Here is a 21,879-nt window from a genome sequence, read left to right as displayed (position 1 = left end):
CTTCCGAAATACTGTTTAAACAAAACAGCCCCCCACCAATTCCATTTTACCCTAAAACTCAAATATTTTCAAAAATCTTCCCATTTGTCGTTGGTACTACACGAACTTGCTCTACAAAGTTGCTCTACAACCTTCAAAGACTACTCAAAGGCTACATTCAGAGCTTCAAAATTGTAAGTTCTCACAAACTTAAATTGTAGTATTGATATTCAAATTAGGGTTGTTAGAAATTAGGATAATGATATAGGGTTAAATTACTATTAGTCACTTAGGTTGTTTAGATAGGAAAAATCTGATTTTGAAGCATTTAGGGGAAGAAATGGGTTTTCTGCAAAAATGAAGTCGCAGGTGTTTTCGGAAGTGCATTTCCAAAAACACCTCCCTGACCAGTTTCGGAAATGCACTTCCGAAGTTGACCTAGAAAGCTTTTTTTTTTATTTTCTTGATTGTTTCGCCTTCTAACCTGTTCGCTTATGAATTTCAATTGTTTCAGGAATATGACAGGCAACCCAACACGTATCAGACGGGGGAGAGAGACACAGACAGCGTCGGCTAGACGCGAGCGGGCAGTGCAGCTTGCATCGAAGCGGGGACGAGGTGGAGTACGAGCACCCGTACAGACAGATGAGCTTGGTTCCTCGTCTGGATCGAGGAGTTGGCTGGCTCGGGTATCTTCTTCACGTTAGGAGGAGGTACGAGAGGAGGATGAGGAGGTACGAGAGGAGGAGGCGGTGAGATACCAGGAGGCGGAGGAGGAAATAACTGATGCTGATCCTCCACACGGGGAGGAGGAGGAGGGCTACCCGGGAGGGCCTAGGGACACGTCCGTGCTGATTTCCTACCACGAGCACGTCGCTCGACGTGTCTGGGCGGGAGAGGTATTTTTTATAATTTATCCGACTTTATTATTTAACCGTTTTTTGTTTAGCTTTTTATTCCACATTTTCTTAACGGTCTAATTAATTTTGTTTTTGTTTTTGTTGTAATAGGAAAGGCCGACTTTAAAAATGGTGAACCACGCGCGGAAGATTTTTGGTCTCTTTATACCAGAGGCAGAGTGGTTTAATGATGCGGTGACTGCTTCCGGGCTAGGTGGGTTGTGCATGACCGAGTATACCACCACCAGCCACGGCATGCAGGGGGCCTTTGTGGAGCGGTGGCATAGGGAGACGTCTTCTTTCCACTTAGCGGTTGGGGAGATGACGATCACCTTGCACGATGTGCATTATCTTCTCCACTTGCCGATTAGGGGGATGCTGGTGAACCATTTCCGGATCTAGAGGGTCGATGCGATCGAGTGGATGGAGATCTATCTGGGTATGGACCCTTATATGGCTGATTATGAGTGCAGGACGACAAATGGGCCTCATATCCGGTTCTCCACATTGAGCAATTATTATGAGAACCACTTGGTGGCGGCGGCCGATTCCGAGGACGCGGGTAACGACCTATTTATGGAGTATCACCGTGCCTGCGCTCTCCGGTGCTGGTTCATGTTTTTGATAGGCAGTGCACTCTTTATAGACAAGAGTGCAAGATACGTCGACGTGACCTACCTCCGTTACTTCATGGACGTGACTACCATTCACCAGTGGAACTGGGGGTCAACTATTCTGGTATACCTATACCAGAAGCTGAATGAAGCCTCCAACTGGAGGACCAGGAAGATGACCGGATCCGCCACACTTCTGACGGTACGTTTCATTTTAATTGTTTCACATTTATTTATGGTTCATATTTATTTTTAATACATTATCGTGTTTGTGTTTCAGGGCTGGATCATCTCCTACTTCCCCCGCATCCACGGCTTCGCCATTGATCCTGCGTACGAAGACGCCATTCCCAGGGCCGCCCAATACGTTCTCCAAAGGGGGAACAATGCAGTGGGAGCATATCGTGGGTACCTCGACCGCACAACTCACGATGACATTCGTTGGACGTCATTCAGTGACTACACTACTGTTGTCGCATTTGACCGCATCGCATTATATTCTGGCTGGTTGGCATGCGGGACCAACACCATAGTGAGGTATCTCCTTGAGCGGTGCATGCGGCAGTTTGGACATGTGCAGATGATACCGAGGTCACCGTTTGAGGCTGCTCCCGACACAGTTACCCGAGTGGAGCTCAATGCCATATTTTCGGTGGGAGCGTCATGTGGTCCCGGAGGAGTATCGTCGCATGTAGACCACCCAGGACTGACATTATGCAGAGGGGTACGTCACATGGTTCTATTGGGTGTCACATCCTCTGATGACAGCCGACGCTCCCGGCGCTCCTAGGCCAACATACGAGGAGATCCTGGAGAACCAGCAGGCCGAGGATGACCATGCCATTGATCTCCTGCCGATATGTCAATGGATAGAGATGCTTGTGCGGGACGCGTTGGAGCGAGGTATCATTGATCAGTGCGGTCCAGAGGCAGTCGCCGTGGTGGAGAGGATGGTCGGTGATGCGGGCCGTGCGGCGGCATATAGGAGGCAGAGGAGGTCCTAGGGAGATAGGGTTAGGCATACACAGTAGGGGTTCCGGATTATTTTTCTTGGATTTTATTGTATTCGGGTTGTATTTCGCACACTATTACTATTTTATTCGGCTTGTATATATTATTCGGATTGTATTTATTATATTAGTATTTTATGTTGATATGTCGTTTAATTTATTCGGCATTTTCGTTTAATTAAAAATACAGACTGTTAAGAAAAACATAAAAAAAAACACATTTTCTGCATATTTCGGAAGTGCACTTCCGAAAATCCCCTAAAATGTGAAAAATGTGTTTTTGGAAGTGCATCTCCGAAAACACCCCCCATTTGGCTTTTTCGGAAGTGCATTTCCGATGTCTAAAAAAATCTTTAAAAAAAAATACTTCAGAGATACATCTCCGAAGCAGGGGCAACTTGGGAATTTCGCTGGGGGTCACCCCCATAGATGAGTCAATAAAGAAATTCTCAAATTATATTCCATATTTTTTAAGATTTTTAGCCCGACCCTAAAAAGTATGCTATCCATTAGCGCTAACTCGTATGAGTCGCGGGTAGCCCGTTAAACCCGTTTAATATATAAATTAAAAATATTAATATTTATGTTGTCTTACTCCAAAATAACATATTAATTTTTTTCACCTTGCTATTTTTTCTTTCTATTCTATTTGATCTTTCTTTTTTTTAAATATTATATATTAATATTTACATATTTTATATACAATTTACTCTATTAGGTTCTCATAAATTAATATTAATGTTATGCAATTTAGATATGTATTAACATATTATAGTTTTTATAAAAAATAATATTGTACTTTATATATATATATATATATATATATATATATATATATATATATATATATATTATAAATAATATATTTTTATTGTATTTATAAAATTATTATAGGGTTTTATTTTAATTTTTTTTACAAAAAATAATATTAAAAAATACTCCGTTTAAAATCGAGTAGTTTAAAGTTCGTAAATGGCTAGACTTGAGCAATAATTTTGAGTTTATATTACAACATAGTGTTTTGACCCGATACTAAAAAATTCAAAGTCTATCAAAATTGATCCGTTTAAAATCGAATAACCCGTTTTAACATATGTACGAAGAAAATTATACCCGGTACCCCTACATTTATCCCAATACCCCTACAATTTTAAAAAATCCCAATTTTATCCTTATTAAATTTTTAACTTTTCTTTTTTATTTTTTATTTTCAATTTTACTGAACCGGATATCCCAAGGGTGGGTGTTCCGGTTCTTTTTTTTTTCAATTTTACTGAACCGGATATCCCAGAATTGGGTGTTCCGGTTCTTTTTTTTCAAGGGTATACACAATACACCACTAATCAAGGGTATTCCGGATGTACCAAAATTGGGTGTCCCGGATGCAGGAGATGAATTTGTGGAAACTCAGTATTACAAGGAGTTGTTGTCTACTGATAAACAGCATCATGCGGTTCGTGATTTTACTATGTTTCTATGTTTGGTTTTTTGTTTTGGTTTTATTTGTAATTGTTTTTGGTAATACAGACAGGAAGTGGGTTTATAAAAGCCGTTAGAGAAGGTGGAAGTGGATATGAGATTCAGTTACCTGTAAGCCATGTTAATGTTGGTGAAACACAAAAGAACCGGAACACCCAATTCTGGGATATCCGGTTCAGTAAAATTGGAAAAAAAAAGAAGAACCGGAACACCCACCCCTGGGATATCCGGTTCAGTAAAATTGAAAAAAAAAGGAACCGGAACACCCACCCCTGGGATATCCGGTTCAGTAAAATTGAAAAAAAAAATAAAAAAGAAAAGTTAAAAATTTAATAAGGACAAAATTGGGATTTTTTTAAAATTGTAGGGGTATTGGGATAAATGTAGGGGTACGGGGTATAATTTTCATGTACGAACAACCTTCTTTTCCACTAAAATCTTAAGCATAATCTTTAGTTTAAGATTGACAAGTAGTTTGGGTTTCTCTTCTTTACTTTTTAAAAATTAATTTCTCTCTTGTGGATTGTGAACATCTATTAGAAAACTCATAATCTTCCATTGCTCCCCATTTTTTATTGGACAACAAACATATTTTTGCCGAGAAACTAGTCATTGTGTAAATGTCTTGTAAATATTAATTACAACCATAAATTTGGTTGGTTTGACAGAGTTTTCAACTTTTTGTTTGATGTTGTGGAAGAGTATCTTAAATATTTTCGTTGTTACTTGTACTTGTTAGTTGTAGTTTTTAAAATTTCTTTGAATAAAATTAAAATAAAATAAATATTAAACAATAAAAATAAAAAGGAGTATGGTTGTAAAGTTGGCAAAAAAAAGAAACCTGTAACGTTAACTCATTTTCATTACGATAGAAACACAGCAGAAAGAAAAGGGAAGAGCATCGCACAGAAAATCACGCGCACAATCTCACTGGACGAGCGACACCTTTTCATTTCTCATTCGCCATTCTATTCCCAAATCCCATCTCTTTCTCTATCTCTAGGGTTTTATCATCTTCTTCATATCAACACAACTACTATTTATTAATCGCTATTCGGAATTCCCAGTTTCCTCTACAATCGCAATTCTCTCCATTCCGAATCCCTAAATTCCCTTTCTTCGATTTACGAAATGCCCGAAGCATAGAACATGAGGTACGTTTTTTATTTTTTATTAATTATCAATTTTTCATAGGGGTTTTGTGAAACCAAAATGTAAATATGTTATTGATGATATTTATTGGTAATCGGATTTTTTTAGGGGTTTGGAATTTGAATATGTATAGAAGGAACAGGGAAGGGTTTTAATTTTTGAGAGAAGGAAATGGATTCGGCGAGGAGTTGGCTTCAGAAGTTGCAGCCTCGTGATAAAACGAAGGTCAAGAAGAGGGACGGAGATGGAAATGGTGATTTGATTACACCTGTGGATGAAGGAGCTCTTTCTGATGTCACCAAACAGAAGGTTGCAGCGGCAAAGCAATATATTGAAAATCACTACAAGGAGCAAATGAAGAATCTTCACGAGAGGAAGGAGCGGTATGATTTATTTTATCTATGGTTATGATAGATGATACTCAGTTTTTTTATATTATCGGAAATCACGAGTCATGATGGTCACCTGCCTTCAAGGGAAAAAAATCCCATTAGAAGGGGGAAGCTTGGAGAACCCAATGCCTTCTATTTGTATCCTCTCCCTCTGAGTCTTATTTATAATTATTTTTTAGACTAATTATATGAATAATCTATAAAACATATATTGAATGTAAAACCAAACAAATAAAAGAGGAAGAAGAGGAATCGATGACTATTACGTACAAAAAACAGGTAATGAAAAAGCAGATGTAAAATCAAACAAGATTTATTTATTTTAAGGATAAATCTGGTGTTCAAAACAGTTCAAACCCGCTCAGTTCGGGAAGCGCCCCGCTCCTGCTACCCGCTAAACATCAAATAGCGGAGGGTCACTAATCCAGGCCGCTATTTATGTTGATTGCAGAAAAAATGTAAAATAAATTGGGGAGTGTTTTAAGAAATAGTTAATGTCGTTCAAAATTTGAAGAGGGTCTGAAAAGAAAAATTCTCTTGATGGTTTTATATTTATGGACGGAGGTAGTATAAGTTACTGCAAGTTACTTACAATTACACAACCCCAAATAGTATGTAATATTTTCTGTATATTCAAGTCTTGAAATGTAATATTGTAAAAGATGAATTACTCTCTTAATTTTTGTTGAGGTGCACCATGAGATGATTAAAGTGATAAATATGGCCTCTTTCCTCCCACATGGTTTGGGCAAAGCATGATAAAGTTGATGGAAGTTAAAATGTTTTTTTTTTTTCTTTCTGGAATGTAAACGTGCACTGTGTTAGTAGTTGCTTTTACTAATATGTCTTAAAATTTTATAACACCTTACTTGCTTGCAACAGTCGGACTGTCTTGGAAAAGAAGTTGGCTGATGCGGATGTGTCTGAAGAGGATCAAAACAACTTGCTTAAATTTCTAGAGAAAAAGGAAACTGAATATATGCGCCTTCAGAGGGCCAAGATGGGTGTTGATGATTTTGAGCTATTGACTATGATCGGAAAAGGTGCATTTGGAGAGGTATGTTATGATTGTGTGTGATGAGTAATATGACATCATTGATGAATATGATTGCTTCTTCTGGTTTACGATTACTTTCTTTATGTATAAAGTTGAAATGTAACTACGGGTTGTATTATAGTGTCTCTGTTCATCAATCATAAAAATCATTTTTTTTTTCTGTTTGGTACTTTGGGTATATAGTATGCAATTTTTTGTTCCCCTGATTCATCAAATGCATATTGATATGACTGTTGATGTGATTTTGAAAAGAGATATACATAATAAAATATTGTAAATTGTAATCAGTGATGTGGGCTACAAAGGAGCCTAAGGCTTTCATGACGTTTCTGTAATACTTTCTGTAGGGATCTCATTTTTTTTCACTATACAAGCCATGGATTTGGTAATATAGTTTTATGAGATTAATTTGGATTTTGGGATGATCATCATTACTACTTACTTAGTAGATGGCCAAGACTGCCAACATCCTAATGCTAGTCAATTTCCGATTGGATTTCACATTTTAGCTTACAATTGATCTAGGAGTCACTCCATCTTCTGTAATATATTATGGACTGCTTTGTTGGAATGGGGTTTAAATTATTATGAAGGAAAGTGTGTATTTTCTCCATTCTCCTTTTTACAAAAACTCCAAATACATCTAGCTCACCCATCGTGAACAGAGTCTGTAGATTGTATTTTACTGAAACATCCACTTTTTTCTTGAACCACAATTTCATTCTTATATTTTTCTATGTAAAGCTACCAGAACTCCCCAACTGATTTTGTTTTTCTTTTGTATTTTTCCTTTATAACTCTTTGTCTGAAACCATTCGGCTCTTCCTAAAATTTGAATTTGTTGCAGGTTAGAGTCTGCAGAGAGAAGACTACTGATCATGTATTCGCAATGAAAAAGCTAAAGAAATCGGAGATGCTTCGCAGAGGCCAGGTTTAAAGTCTTTTGTTTTTGCTGGATGATGTTATTCAAGAGAGTAGCAATTTTTATGCTTGAGTTTAATAAAGTCATAATGATTCATACTTATCCCCTCTTTTGTGAATTTTTTCAGGTTGAACATGTCAAAGCAGAAAGAAATGTCCTCGCAGAGGTTGACAGCAATTGCATTGTCAAACTTTATTGTTCTTTCCAGGATGATGAGTATCTTTATCTTATTATGGAGTATTTACCGGGTGGAGATGTGATGACTTTACTTATGAGAAAGGATACATTGACTGAAGACGAAGCCAGATTTTATGTTGGAGAAACTGTTCTGGCTATTGAATCTATACACAAGCACAATTATATACATAGGTATGTATATTTTTTTGTAGGGTAGCTTCTAATTTGTATGACTTTAAGTTAACTTCCAGAACATGCACGCTTCATGATTGGCAGCAAAATCATCCTATGCTGGAAAGTGTTTAATGTATTTAGTCTTATTTATCTGTGTGCCCGTATGATTGAAATAAAGGAAACTTGATCACTGGACAGTATAAATTTACCTTTACAATACTTTGTTTTGCAGGGATATCAAGCCTGACAACTTATTGCTTGATAGATATGGACACTTGAGACTGTCTGACTTTGGACTTTGTAAACCATTAGATTGTAGTACGCTTGAAGAAAAGGATTTTTCTATGGGTCAGAATGCGAATGGGTCTACACAGAATGAGGAACGCTCTGCTCCAAAACGCACACAACAAGAACAACTTCAAAACTGGCAAAAGAACCGGAGGACACTTGTAAGTTCACTGCTATTATGTTTCAATCTTGCTTATTTATTGATTGTAATGTAATTGCAAACATTGATGTAGTGTTTTCCTCGTGATCTAGCAAGTAATGAAATAATGTACTTACACACTGTACCTGTTAAACCCTCTCCACCCACCCAACCAAAAACAGGAAAAACGAGAGAAAAATAAATGGCTGATTTCTATTGTTGAGGGTATCTGTATGGAGACAGCTTTCTTTTACTCCATGTGTTTAAAATACTGTTCCTTCTTTTACATTTTCCTGTGCGTGCTTGTAACTATGAATGCATAAATGTTGTAGGCTTATTCTACTGTTGGTACACCGGATTATATTGCTCCAGAAGTTCTTTTGAAGAAAGGGTATGCAATGGAATGTGATTGGTGAGTTTTCTGCATGTTATCGCATGTATACCATATCATCTGAGTTTATTCTTCTTTTCATTCCTAACTGAGTGATATATTTTCAGTATATTCCAACCTATTATCACTTTATTATTTGTTTGGGCTTGGGATTTATTCCTCCTTTTTATTTTTGTTTCCTATACAATTTTTTGAAAACAATCCAACATATTGGGTTTTGCTCTATATACATGGACTTGTGAATAAACTCCAATAAGGTTCGCGTTAATGTTTTATTTGACAGAACCATGGTTGTTTTGAAATTCACAGGTGGTCACTTGGCGCTATCATGTATGAAATGTTGGTGGGATATCCTCCTTTTTATTCTGATGATCCAATGACAACATGTAGGAAGGTAATCTTTCTGATACAAATGATTCTTCCAACTTACGGTTGTTTGACATTTACTGATGTTTAACCCTCTACAGTACACTCTTACTATTGATCATTGCACTTCGCAGTTATTGCATTTGATTTTTAATTTTCAGCTAAGATGTTTGTCTCCTCTTTTTATTTGTGGTTTCTAACATTCTATCATTCTACATCAAATTGGTGGTTAGATTTTTTGACTCGTTGATAGAATCAGCTTTAAATCTCTTGTCATGTTCGGCGTTCTCAACTTCTCTGGCCTAGATCTACATGATGCTAGGGATCACATTTGAGATGAAAAGTTCTCTCATATTGCTATATGTAAAAAAGAAAGTGGGTGCCATATCAAATATGATGATGATAAGGCTGAAAGTATTTTTCCTTTAGTCCTTAGTTCCTTTGGCAGAACTCTTCCTCTAGTCCTTTATTTATTGGCTGCGTTTGCAAGATAAGTTCAAACATAACAATGTCTCTCTTTCCTCTTGTCTCCAAAGCTTTTTTCACCTCATCACCTATTTCCCACTTAAGTCTATTTCCCACTTAAGTTTAGCATGACATTTTTTTAATACATCATCTGATGTATTTTGAAAATTTAATTGTAAACTTGAATTAAGCTTCCCTAAATGCTAGGTGTACACTTTCCATTAAGTGCAGATTAGATCCTCATCCTACTTTATTAGACTTGTGGATATTTGAAATTCTGGTATGCAAATATCAGATGTCCTAAGAGATGTCGAGGCATTGATATCAAATCAAATCACAATGAACAACATAAACACAGTAATGAATATTGAAAGTAAAAGAACACACAAAGTTGTTATTCCAATTCGGTGTACAACAACACCTACATTTGGGGACTACCAAGGCAGGAAGGAAATCTACTATAATAGTATTAGTCTGAAGTCCTATGTAAACAACCTCTGGTTTACCGCCTTCACACCTAATCACTACCCGTGCTAAACTTCTACCTAAGACTCACCTAGATATGAGACCCCTCTCACTTCTCCTCAATCACACAACTCATGATGGCAACGATAACAATCTAAGAGGAGACACACTCCAATTACACATAATACACTCTTGCTTAAAAGTTTATGAATGATTCACAATTACAACTCAACTAATAGTCCAGCCTGCATCAAACGATACAAGAGTGGCTCACAATAAACAGACGTCCTAAGAGATGTCGAGGCATTGATATCAGATCAAATCACAATGAACAACATAAACACAGTAATGAATACTGAAAGTAAAAGAACACACAGAGTTGTTATTCCAGTTCGGTGTACAACAACACCTACATTTGGGGACTACCAAGGCAGGAAGGAAATCTACTATAATAGTATTAGTCTGAAGTCCTATGTAAACAACCTCTGGTTTACCGCCTTCACACCTAATCACTACCCGTGCTTAACTTCTACCTAAGACTCACCTAGATATGAGACCCCTCTCACTTCTCCTCAATCACACAACTCATGATGGCAACGATAACAATCTAAGAGGAGACACACTCCAATTACACATAATACACTCTTGCTTAAAAGTTTATGAATGATTCACAATTACAACTCAACTAATAGTCCAACCTGCATCAAACGATACAAGAGTGGCTCACAATAAACAGACGAAACCCTAATAATTGACACTTTTACATATGCGGCTCGTGGTCTTAGGTTTAGAGACTTCCTTTTTATAGCCAGAGAAACAACATGGGCTTAGGCTCAAAAGCCGCAACAGATTCAATTTGGGCTGTTGCACAATATCTGCAGAATATTCTACATAAAAATAGGTCTTCAATCAAGAGGTTCCTAAAATGTCTCAACATTTAGAAAAACCTAATATCCTTAAATTCAAACAGAATCTCTGATTCCTCAATCTTGGACGCCACATCGGATAACAAATATTCTCAGAATCTTCTGAATATGATATATATTAAAAATAGCTAATTGCGCAGCTGCAGTAGACACGATGTCGAATCACCATGATAGGATATCCTGTTCAACATGTATCTCTGCATATTAGAACATCTTGATTAAACATGTTGCCGCCAAGTTAGTTTTACCAAAATTAATGTCAACCATAAAAATAGAGAATTATCAATATTAAAATGACAATGCTTTAAAGTGCAACCTTCTCTTTAGAGTACCAAATCTTATACACATAATAATTTAGAGGCCGCCTGGTATTTTCCTTTCCTGTTTTATGTCTCCTTATTTTTATTAAATTTCATGTTTTCAAAGAGCACAATGTAAATATAGATAAAACAAAGTGATATTTTTGTAATTAAAAGTAAAAACAATGTATGAAAAGATGGATACAGAAACCAAACACAGATTTTTTATATATATATATACATATATATATATATATATATATATATATATATACACATATATATATATATATACATATATATATATATATATATATATATATATATATATATATATATATATATATATATATATATATATATATAAATTGTAGAGCGTGATATTTTATCTTGGTTTCGCTTTATTGCAGATAGTGAACTGGAAAACTCACTTGAAATTTCCTGAGGAAGCTGGGCTATCGCCAGAGGCCAAAGATCTTATTAGTAGACTTTTATGTAATGTCAACAATAGGCTGGGATCAAAAGGTGCACATGAAATAAAGGTGTTGTATGGTGTGTTGTTCTTTAAATTATTAGATTTATTATATTATATATTTTGGATATTGAGTTTACCTCGGTGTTGAATTCCTCTTCAGGCTCATCGGTTCTTCAAAGGTGTTGAATGGGATAAACTATATCACATTGAAGCTGCATTTATACCCGAGGTCAATGATGAATTAGATACTCAGAATTTTGAAAAGTTTGATGAGGTATATTAGTTGATCATTTTCTTGCTTATTATTAATATTTTTGTGTTGTTTTCCTTGTCCATTTTTTCTCATTTCACCTTTTGCACCTGTAGTCTGACAGCCAAGTCCGACCGTCCTCAAAAGCTGGTCCATGGAGGAAGGTAATCTTTGATGTTCCCTTCTGCTAGAAATTGTCACCAAGTTATATGCCGAGATAGTGTTTGAATAACCTTTTATTGGTTGATATGATGATGATCAAGTAGTATTCTGTTAAATCCCTATTTTTTTTTGTAATACAAGTAAGGGAAAAGAAGCCAATCTGTTTATCGCTGTTTCTACTTGGAATTACTTACATGGAAATTTGGCGTTTCTCTTCTGTTTTAAAAATGTTTCTTTTGAGTTTGCATGTTCATGAGTTGGCTGTTGATAATTGTTATGAGGTGAGTTGGTGGTTGAGAAGGTATAAAGAACAGGCAGGGCCGTGTAGTAAGAAATGTCTTGCAAGCTCTGGAACAAGCTTGGGGTTCCCATATATGAAACTTTTTTGCCCTCTTTCGTTTTTAGGCATATTTTGGATTTCGAAATCACTTGATTAATTTTAGAGATTATGTTTTGACACAATTGACATCATATTCTGTTATCCTTTTTGATGGTTAAAATATGTGGTTATGTTCAGCCGATAGTTAATGAATATAATAAGGTGTTGCAAGTCACTAGTCATCTAACCCCTATTTTGAATGTCATAAACCACAATTTTCTGGTGTTCAATTACGTTTATATCCTGTCCAAGGTTATCAAAATCGGGATCTTGCATAAGATTGGGAGGGGTTAAGATAAAAAAATATAAGATCGTAACTAAGATCGGAAGATCCTACTCAATTAGTTTTGCAAGATCGAGAGGGGGTTAGCAAGATCGCAAATCATAAGATCATAAAAAAAATCGTAAGATACTACTTAAATGGAAAATAATACTACATATTTGAAGTATATCTACATATATTTTGGCAGGCAAGTGTATTTGTGGGAAAATGGACTCCACCGGACCAAAATTGTTGTGCTTTTGTATCTTGTCATCCTTCTCGGCTTGTAATGGTGGTGACCGAAAATGGCCGATTATGGCCGTAATTCGTCAATCACACATAATTATTGGTTTTACTATTTTTTCTCTCACAATTTGACTACCCCACACGAATCTACTCAGGGTCTAAATCATTGGGGGTGAGTGATATCGTAAAATCATTGGGGGTGAGTGAGATCAAAAAATCGTGATATGAATAAATTTATCGATATTGTGGTACATCTACTATAGTATAGTAGTACATGAGAATACACTGCTCTTTGAATTCTTAGGAAGCCAGAACTATCACTCTACTAGGGTTTAAGAGCAATAAAGCATGTATTATTGAGCTTGCTAAAATGTTCATGCTAGGTCAGAAATCACCTTCATGATTTAGGGTTGTATATTTTTGTTTGTCTCAAATAATGAGTTCATCTTCAACAGAACTCGAGTTACTTTGTGTTTAACTTTCTTTTAGCACTGTCTGACAAATATAGCATCCCCAAGTTCTAATTGTTGGGTTTTTGTTTGTGAACCATATTAGACAACACAATTTAAGTTATTTTCTCACTGGCTTACAAGAATAGTTCTCAATCTTTGAATTTTTGATGTTTTACCAACAGCTATCTCCACCTCTAATCAATTTCCTTTTTCTTATTCTTTTGTTGTTTGACGGGATGTTGCAGATGCTTTCATCCAAGGACTTAAATTTTGTTGGATACACATATAAGAACTTTGAAATTGTAAACGATTATCAAGTTCCTGGGATGGGTACGTTTATTTTTTCCTTTCTACTCATGCATATTATTTTATGCAATATGTTTGCTACGAGGTTCCATTTTAGCGTTTTCATGGCTATTATGCTTATTTGACTGATGCTTTTTATGGTAAGAAGGATAGATATATTATTTACTTATTTTTGAGAGAATTACTATTGAAGAACTCTTAGTGAAGATTTCCCACTTAGATGCATAAAGCCATAAACCATAAGAAGGATTGTTTAAGCCAATAAACGGTTTGTGAAAATATATCTCCTTTGAAATGTACTTTCGTCTAGGATAAAGTATATTAAAGAGTAAAGGTTAGTGTTAAACTAATACTTCCTCCATCCCTAAATATACTACCTCTGTCCCTAAATATACTATCTCCATCCCTAAATATAAGACCCTTTAGAGTAAATTACGAGAATTAAGAAAGTTGGTTGGAGTATTAAGTTTGTTGACTATTTGTATAATTTTACAAATTTATTTTTTGGGAAAGTAATTATTTAATGTTTGTGTAAGATTATTTATTGCAATATGCAGAAAAATAGGTATACAAGTAAAGAAATTATTAATGCACTTTGAAATTTTAAGAGGGTCTTACAAAAAGGGAAAAAAAAACTTCAGATGATCTTATATTTTGAGATAGGTATTTTATAGGTTTAATCTTTTAGATATAAAGAAAGTAAATACTTAGAATGACAAAATTGTACTCACTCCGTCCTACAATGAATGATCTATTTGTAAAAAAGAATTGTCCCAAAATGAATGACCGTATTCAATTTCCAAAGCAATATTAATTACTTTTTTCCAATTCTATTCTCTAATTAATACTATCATCATTTCCAAACTCGGTCACTCATTGTTGGAAAGAGGGAGTATTTGTCAATGTAAATATTTTTTTTACCGAAGACACTTAATCCTAATTTGATAAGGAAGCAAATAGTTATGAGGATATATGGAATCTAATCATAAGAGATAATTTAAGATGCTCTAACATATTTTATGATGAATAGTGTTAGTGTTATATTTTTCAGATTTTCTAACAGCACTCTCAAGATAAATTTTACCAAGATTTAAGCTTGTTAGAAATGAATCCTTTGAAATGAAAAATTTATAACAGACTCCATGAAATCTGATGGAAAATAATTCAGTCAAAAATTGGGGCTAGTATATATCTGCGATTGTTGTGACTAAATTTCATCTAAGATAGTTGAGACTGGATTACATTCGGGATAACCAATGCACCCGGGATAATCATGGAGATAATGTCATCGTTACAACAAGCTCCATCTTTTAGGAAACTCAGCATCGTAGGAGTGACTAGTGTATTGGACCACATGCGGCTTGGGCCCAATGATTGGACTTGGATCCTCTCCTTCAATTTCTTCTCTCCAACTATCTCCTTCACACTTTTATATCTCTCTCTCTCTCTCTCTCTCTCTCTCTCTAATATTTTCTCTCTTCTTTTTTATCAAATTTTCTTCATTTCCTTAATTCAATTACGACTGCTTTTTGTGAAGGAGAGAAAAGGATGGAAGGAGAGGATCCATGGTCCCAATAATTGGGTCAATCAAGTGTATTGGACCTTGGTGTTCTATTAGGAACACTCTTAATAATAAATTTATGTTCCACTCATCCTTAAGGATGATCAAAGATAAATGACATATTTTATGATAGAATAATGAAATGGTAGGATGTTTTAAAGATATTCTAACAATTACAGAATTCGATGGGCAGGAGTCCTCCTAACATTGAAAGAAACTATATAAAATATAAATGCAAATAGAGACTAGTTAATCTACACGACTACATGGACACATTATATGCAAAACTTGGTCCAGATGAAGACATTTGATTCATCTTTTATTGATGCAAGGCCAAGATAGATATTAAATCAATGTATCAAACCACAGTTTCACATCAATGCCATTACATGTCATTTTAGATTTTTAGTCAGGGATGCGGAAGATAAATTGGCGGGGTTACATTGAAAAGTAAAATCTTTTTCTTTTTGTTTTGTTTGGGGTGCTGCTGATTGCATTTTACATTTAAGAATGTTCTGGAAGTTCACGGGTATGTTGCTCTTTTGTGTTGACTTTGCCAATACTCTTGCGTTGCAGTTGAACTGAAGAAGAAACCCTCCAAATTAAAGAGACCATCTATTAAGTCGCTTTTTGGTAGGCTATAGTTCATGTTATTCTGTGTATATCTGTTACTTGCATGTAACCATAAATATTTTCATCTAATCACACTGACTGACATAAATGACAGATTCCGATTCCGATTCAACGTCGACTGAGGTTTCTGATAAGTCTCCAAATGATCGGTCTGTTCAAGGAAGCTTTTTAAACCTCTTGCCACCCAGGTTAGGGGCATCTCATAGTGAGAGGAGTCTTTCTCATAAATCCTAATAAGGCAATCTCTGATCTATCCAGTCAAACGGCGTAGGTATCATAACTCATGCATATATTTGATTGTGTTTTAAATGCCGCTCTAAATGCAATTCCATGTTTGGATTTGTTATCTCGGTCACTAATTAATGATTATGACAAAATGTTATAAGAAAGTGCTGTGTCTTGAGTCAAGTAATTAACCTCAAGCTTGCTTGAACGAGTATTTTCTGTCAAGCACAAATATTGAATTGTAAATCTCTTACTGTTCATTGTCAAATATGCTACTCTGTAAACAGATGCTTGATCTCAATGAATTATGAATATTCTATGTTTATTCATATTCTTTTAAATTAATGATTCTGGATACACTTAATGTTTATTTGAGTCATTCTGAATCTGGAAAATGTTAAAATGACAATAATAATATAGGTCAAGGTAAAATGACATATGAAGAAGCTCTGGATTCTGATACCATTTTTTCTTGTGCCGTGTTGTTTAAAGCATACTTTAAGTCAATAGATATGAACCTCTTACCCCAAGAAGTGTGCAACAATACAAAACAAGTCGGCAAGCTTACAAATCAATCAATAATCTATGTTTATTGATAATGAGAGAGGCATTTGAAAAGACTAAGCAATAAGATTTGTATATTAAACTGTCCTTGTAGGTTGGTAAATTAACTCGGATGGTCGCTCAAACTCCCTACAGCCAGAATAAATTAAGATATAAACTAATAAACATCACTTTCACCTAAAAGTTGGTTCAATAATAAGACTGGGCCTGTTTGTTTTGTTTTTTTTAAATAATTTTTATAGTGTTACATTATTTTGTAATTTTGTTACAAAATATTTTTCATAAAAGCTTCAAATAAAAATTTGGTTTCAATAGTTATTTTAAAAGAGTGTAATGGTAGTGCACTGTCAGTGTAAATCAATATTACACATACAACCAATCAAAATTCTAATATTTACCATGTCATTTCAGTAATTTAGAAATAAAATTGTGTTTTAATTGGATAAATGGTGGTGATTGGTTGATAGTGTAAAATATTTTACACTTTCGGTGTATTACCTTTTTTCTCATTTTAAAAATATTATTTTAGGTATTTTGTCATTTTATTGAAACTTTTTTCGGATATTAAATTTTAAAAAATAATATAATTATTTTTATAAAAATCATTTTTTTTTTAAATACCACTTTTTGAAAACATTGGGATTTTGACTATGTTAAATAATGTTTGTTTATGTTATAGAATATCAAAAGTAATTTTTTAATTTAGAAAAAATAAATATAGAAAATTGTAATATTTTAAAAAAATAATTTTGTAAAGTTTATTTTTGAAAATACAAAAGAAAAAAAATTCATTTTTTGTAAGGTGAAACAAACATGCATTTACCCCAAAGGTGTTAATCTAGTAGTTTTTCTATTAGTAATTTAATCAAATATTTTTCTAGGTTTGGTATTATGTTTTTTTGTCACAGTTGAAATTTCACCTTTTAAAAATAAATAAATAAGTAGGATTTAGTGAATTCAGAAGATTTAGATGAGATAAAATATTTTTTAATTTATTAAATAACCAATATATCATGTTTAGATTTAGATATAGTTAAAATATATTAGTTATTCAATAGATTTGTATCATGTAAAAAGAAGCAAATATAGTATTATTTAGAAAATAGTTGTTGTGCCCTGGTGGAAATATTTACACTATTAATCTATTCTTATATTTTTAAACATGACTTTAGAATTAATTATGATAAAATTAAATATTTTAAAACTTTAATAAATGTAATTAACTAATGAATTAAATTTTATTATTCATGAAGATATTTTAAAAACTATTTTATAAAATGACATTTTTATATAATTTAATTAAACGTACATTTTTTTTACCGTATATAATATTTAATCTCATTATTTATATGAAGCATAATATTTAGGCGTTAGCCTATTGAATCCAGTTTCTATAAATTATAAAATAATATTTGGATAATACAGTTTAAAATTTATTTACAAGTTGGTTTGGAGCGCGGACCCGATCTGCATTTTTTCGGCATCTTTTTATTATAATTTTTATGCTTCATTTCACACTTCTCTTGGGCCCTAGAATAGGCATGACGACGTGTTGCACATTATTTGGAGTTTGAAGTTTTTTTTTTTTTAAATCAAAACCATTTAGAGACTTCTTGTGAATAGACTCTTAACGAAGAATCTTTTGAAGAGCAGAGATATTATCTTTCCTTTTAATTAGTTTAAAGTGTTTTTTTTAGTGATATAGATATGGAGTGTAGGGATCACACTTTTTTCAATTGTAAAATGGTAGTGTGTTTGAGATGAGATAGCTTTTTGGATAGGTAAATCAGTTGGTGGTTCAGAAGATTTCTTCTAGAATATTATGGATTGATACTCTTTTTGTAAAGGAAAGAAAGTTAAGGAGGGTAAATTGAGAGTTGTTTGACTTGCCATTGGACTATTTTGTAAGCGGAATAATTTCGTGATCAATTATATGAAATTAGAACACCAATACTTACTTGTTGTAGACATGGTTTGGGAATAAAGATTGTCGTTATTGTAACCTTGATTAGATACATGAAAAGATAAATGACCGGATCTTCCTCTATATCTCACACTCCCGTTCACAACTCTCAATGAGGCAAGTTGTGGAGCCGTCAGTTATATTTCTGAATCCTGATTTCGTGATTACAGAGGGGACCTAGTCAAATAATATATATAACCCCAGTCCCTATCCATTATGGACAAAGGGTTAAAAACTCACACTTTTGCCCACACCAATCAGGTTTCAGATACTCAGACTTTAATTAAAAAAGATCACTTAACCAATAAATGAACCTATTTATGCACCCCTATCAGAATCACGATTAACGTGTTTTTTAGAAACTAAATAACAATTGATTGTACCCCACAAAATATTAAATAATTCTAACATATTTGGCTTTTGCGTAATGATATTTGCTTCCGAAACGACGGTTGGAATATTGATAGTACGGTTTGGAATATTAAGATTTTAGTTTGGAAATGGACTGTTCTTGGAGAAATTACTAATTTCAACTTTACCTTCTACGAATTTAACAAATATCCTTTGCTATTTCTTTCGTAATTTATTTGGTTGGTAATTTTTTTGTCCTTTTTGTTAAATTATTTTCCAGTTTTATTGTATAAAAGAAGTTGGAGAATCCTTAATTCTCTCGTTTACATCAACTTAAGAAAAAAATTTATAGTTCTTAGGAAAAATTTACTATACTTTTTCTTAATTCTCATTAACGAATATTTTTTTCGTGTAACGGATTATATAGGATACCTGTTCCTTCTCCATGATAATAATAGTATAGAGAAATCGAAAGGTACCTCTTCAGGCTATTCATTCCACCTTGAAAATCAACTTAAACCGTTAAGCCATGTATGATTAATTTTAAAATTAGTGTTCATCCATAGGTGTGTGTTATTTGTCTTGTTCATCAACTACAACATATTAAGTGGATTAATTATTTCAATCAAGCTAAAATTTAAAATATTTTATTTACACTGAAAGCACAGTTTATGTATTGAATTATGTTATATTATATAGGACCTGTGTACGACAAGAATCTTAGATACACACACACCAACAATAATAAACGCAAACATAAGAAATGGAATGCTGTGGGGGCCTGGAAACTAAAGAATGCTGTGGAGACACAAGAGTTAAACAAAAATCTGTTCCTCTTCAGGTTTGCAACAAAAAGAGAAATGGAATGGGTGCTTCGTAGCGGCCCATGGAGCTTTGATAGGAACCTTTTGGTGTTGGACAGGGTTTCAGGGGAAGAGCAACCTTCCAACCTTAACATGCACTACGGGATGTTCTGGGTTCGTGTCTACGATCTCCCTTTGATGCTGAGATCCGAGACAATGGCGCGGAAGGTTGGTCAAATCCTAGGTACGTTCGAAGAGATGGATACGAAGGAAGGACATAGGAGCGGGAGATTCCTCAGAATTAAGGTTAAAATAGATCTGAATAATCCACTCAAGCGAGGGACGGTGGTTCGATTTAAGGAGAAAACTCACAGAGTGTACTTCAAATACGAGAGACTCCCAACTTTCTGTTTCGTATGTGGGAGAATCGGCCATCAAATGAAGGATTGTGATGCTCTAGGAGATCTAAGTGAAGAGGGCTTCGAAGATCTGGATGAACAGGAGCTATCCTATGGTTTATGGTTACGAGCTTCGCCACTCCCAAAAGTTTTTGACGACCAAAAGTCCAGAGAGGGGAGTTCGGGGACGTGCAGCAGGAGTCTGTTCCAGGTATCTTCAAGTCAAAGCAGGTGCAACAATAATGAAAAAGACAAGGAGGAAGGGGTTGAAGTTACACAGGTTCGAGACCACAAGAAAAAGGGTACTGAGAAGGAGGGTGAACCGGGAGGGAAGCAGGGAGTAGATAATTTGGCTATTGAGACGGTGGCGGAATCCCTTGGGGCTGTGATCATCTCCGAGGCTGACAAAGTCATCAATCAAAATCCAGTGGAAACAGTGCAAAAGAAAAAGAAATGGAGTAGGAGGAAGCCGGGGAAGAAACCCATGGGGGAGACTAGAAGCAAGGAAGCAATAGAGAGGGGAAAAAGACAACTAGTGGAGGTGCCTATTAGAGAAGTGTCCTCTGAAGAAATGGGGCAAATCAACAAGAAAAGAAGGCAGCCAGAAGTAGGTGAGATAAATCAAAACATTGTACCAGAGGTGGTGTTGGAATCCCAACACCGCCTATCCCAATGAAATTAGTGAGTTGGAACTGCAGGGGGTTAGGGAATCCCCGTGCAGTTCGAGCCTTGCTAAGGCTCATCAGAACAGAAAATCCCGATGGTGTGTTTTTGATGGAAACTAGATTGACCGTTCAAGAGGCTACTAGAATAAAAATCAAAACAGGATATGACTGCTGCCACTCAATTGGCTGCAAAGGCAATGGGAGAGACAGAGCCGGAGGCCTACTGCTGTTGTGGAATGAGGGTTTACAGATCTCTCTGAGTTCTTTCTCTCTCAATCATATTTGTGGTAATGTTCTGGATGAAGGGACAAATATTCCTTGGGGCTTTGTGGGAATGTATGGATTCCCAGAAGAGCAAAATAAAAAAGATACATGGATTTTGCTCCAGGAGGTGGCTAGATCAATGGGAGACAATTGGATATGCTTTGGCGATTTCAACGATATCGTGCAGGAAAACGAGAAACTTGGGGGGAATACTAGAAGTTGCAGCCAACTGAATTGGGGAAGAAATGCTATTGAATCATGCGGATTACAGGACCTTGGCTTTGAAGGGTACCCTTTCACTTGGTCTAATGGTAGAGCAGAGGAGGCAAATATTCAGTGCAGATTGGACAGAGCTATGGCTACTGCACAGTTCATCCAAGATTTCTCTCCACTCAACATTCTTCATTTGCCCAGATTCGGTTCGGACCATGCGGCGATTAGGATTGATATGGGTGTCACACAAGAAGGTAGACAACGGGCCAGGCGTCTTTTCCGGTTTGAAGAAGCTTGGACCAAAGATGAAAGATGTGAAAGAATGATTAGACAGTGTTGGAACAATGCTAGAGGGGGAGGCCTGAACAAAATAAAAGAATTGCAAAAAATGAATGAGGAGTTCAAGGAATACAGACCAGATTCAGTTAGGAAAGAGATTTCCAGGATTGAGGAAAAGCTGAAAGGTGTAGAAAATTGGAGTAACAGTGTGGAGAGCATTAGATCCTACAAGGC

The 21,879-nt window shown here is 35.1% G+C and overlaps 2 protein-coding genes across 2 annotated transcripts; both read left to right on the top strand.

Annotated features, from left to right (window-relative positions):
* Positions 1-4,804: 4,804 nt before the first annotated feature.
* On the top strand, positions 4,805-16,470 carry LOC131638916 (uncharacterized). Its single transcript, XM_058909446.1, has 14 exons — positions 4,805-5,135; positions 5,242-5,516; positions 6,408-6,582; positions 7,430-7,513; positions 7,632-7,873; positions 8,088-8,304; positions 8,615-8,694; positions 8,983-9,067; positions 11,605-11,736; positions 11,830-11,943; positions 12,036-12,083; positions 13,666-13,750; positions 15,864-15,920; positions 16,015-16,470. The coding sequence occupies exons 2-14, from the start codon at positions 5,305-5,307 to the stop codon at positions 16,152-16,154; spliced, it is 1,671 nt and encodes a 556-aa protein (XP_058765429.1). The 5' UTR covers positions 4,805-5,135; positions 5,242-5,304; the 3' UTR covers positions 16,155-16,470.
* Positions 16,471-19,706: 3,236 nt separating this feature from the next.
* On the top strand, positions 19,707-20,900 carry LOC131638928 (uncharacterized). The gene has a single exon (XM_058909458.1). It carries the CDS (start codon positions 19,707-19,709, stop codon positions 20,898-20,900), a length of 1,194 nt encoding a protein of 397 aa, XP_058765441.1.
* Positions 20,901-21,879: the final 979 nt, after the last annotated feature.

This window comes from Vicia villosa, unplaced genomic scaffold, assembly GCF_029867415.1.
Source record: "Vicia villosa cultivar HV-30 ecotype Madison, WI unplaced genomic scaffold, Vvil1.0 ctg.002484F_1_1, whole genome shotgun sequence".
Classification (NCBI taxonomy): Eukaryota; Viridiplantae; Streptophyta; class Magnoliopsida; order Fabales; family Fabaceae; genus Vicia; species Vicia villosa.
The sequence above is the reverse complement of the archived record's forward strand: the minus strand, read 5'-3'. Positions and strand labels throughout refer to the sequence as shown.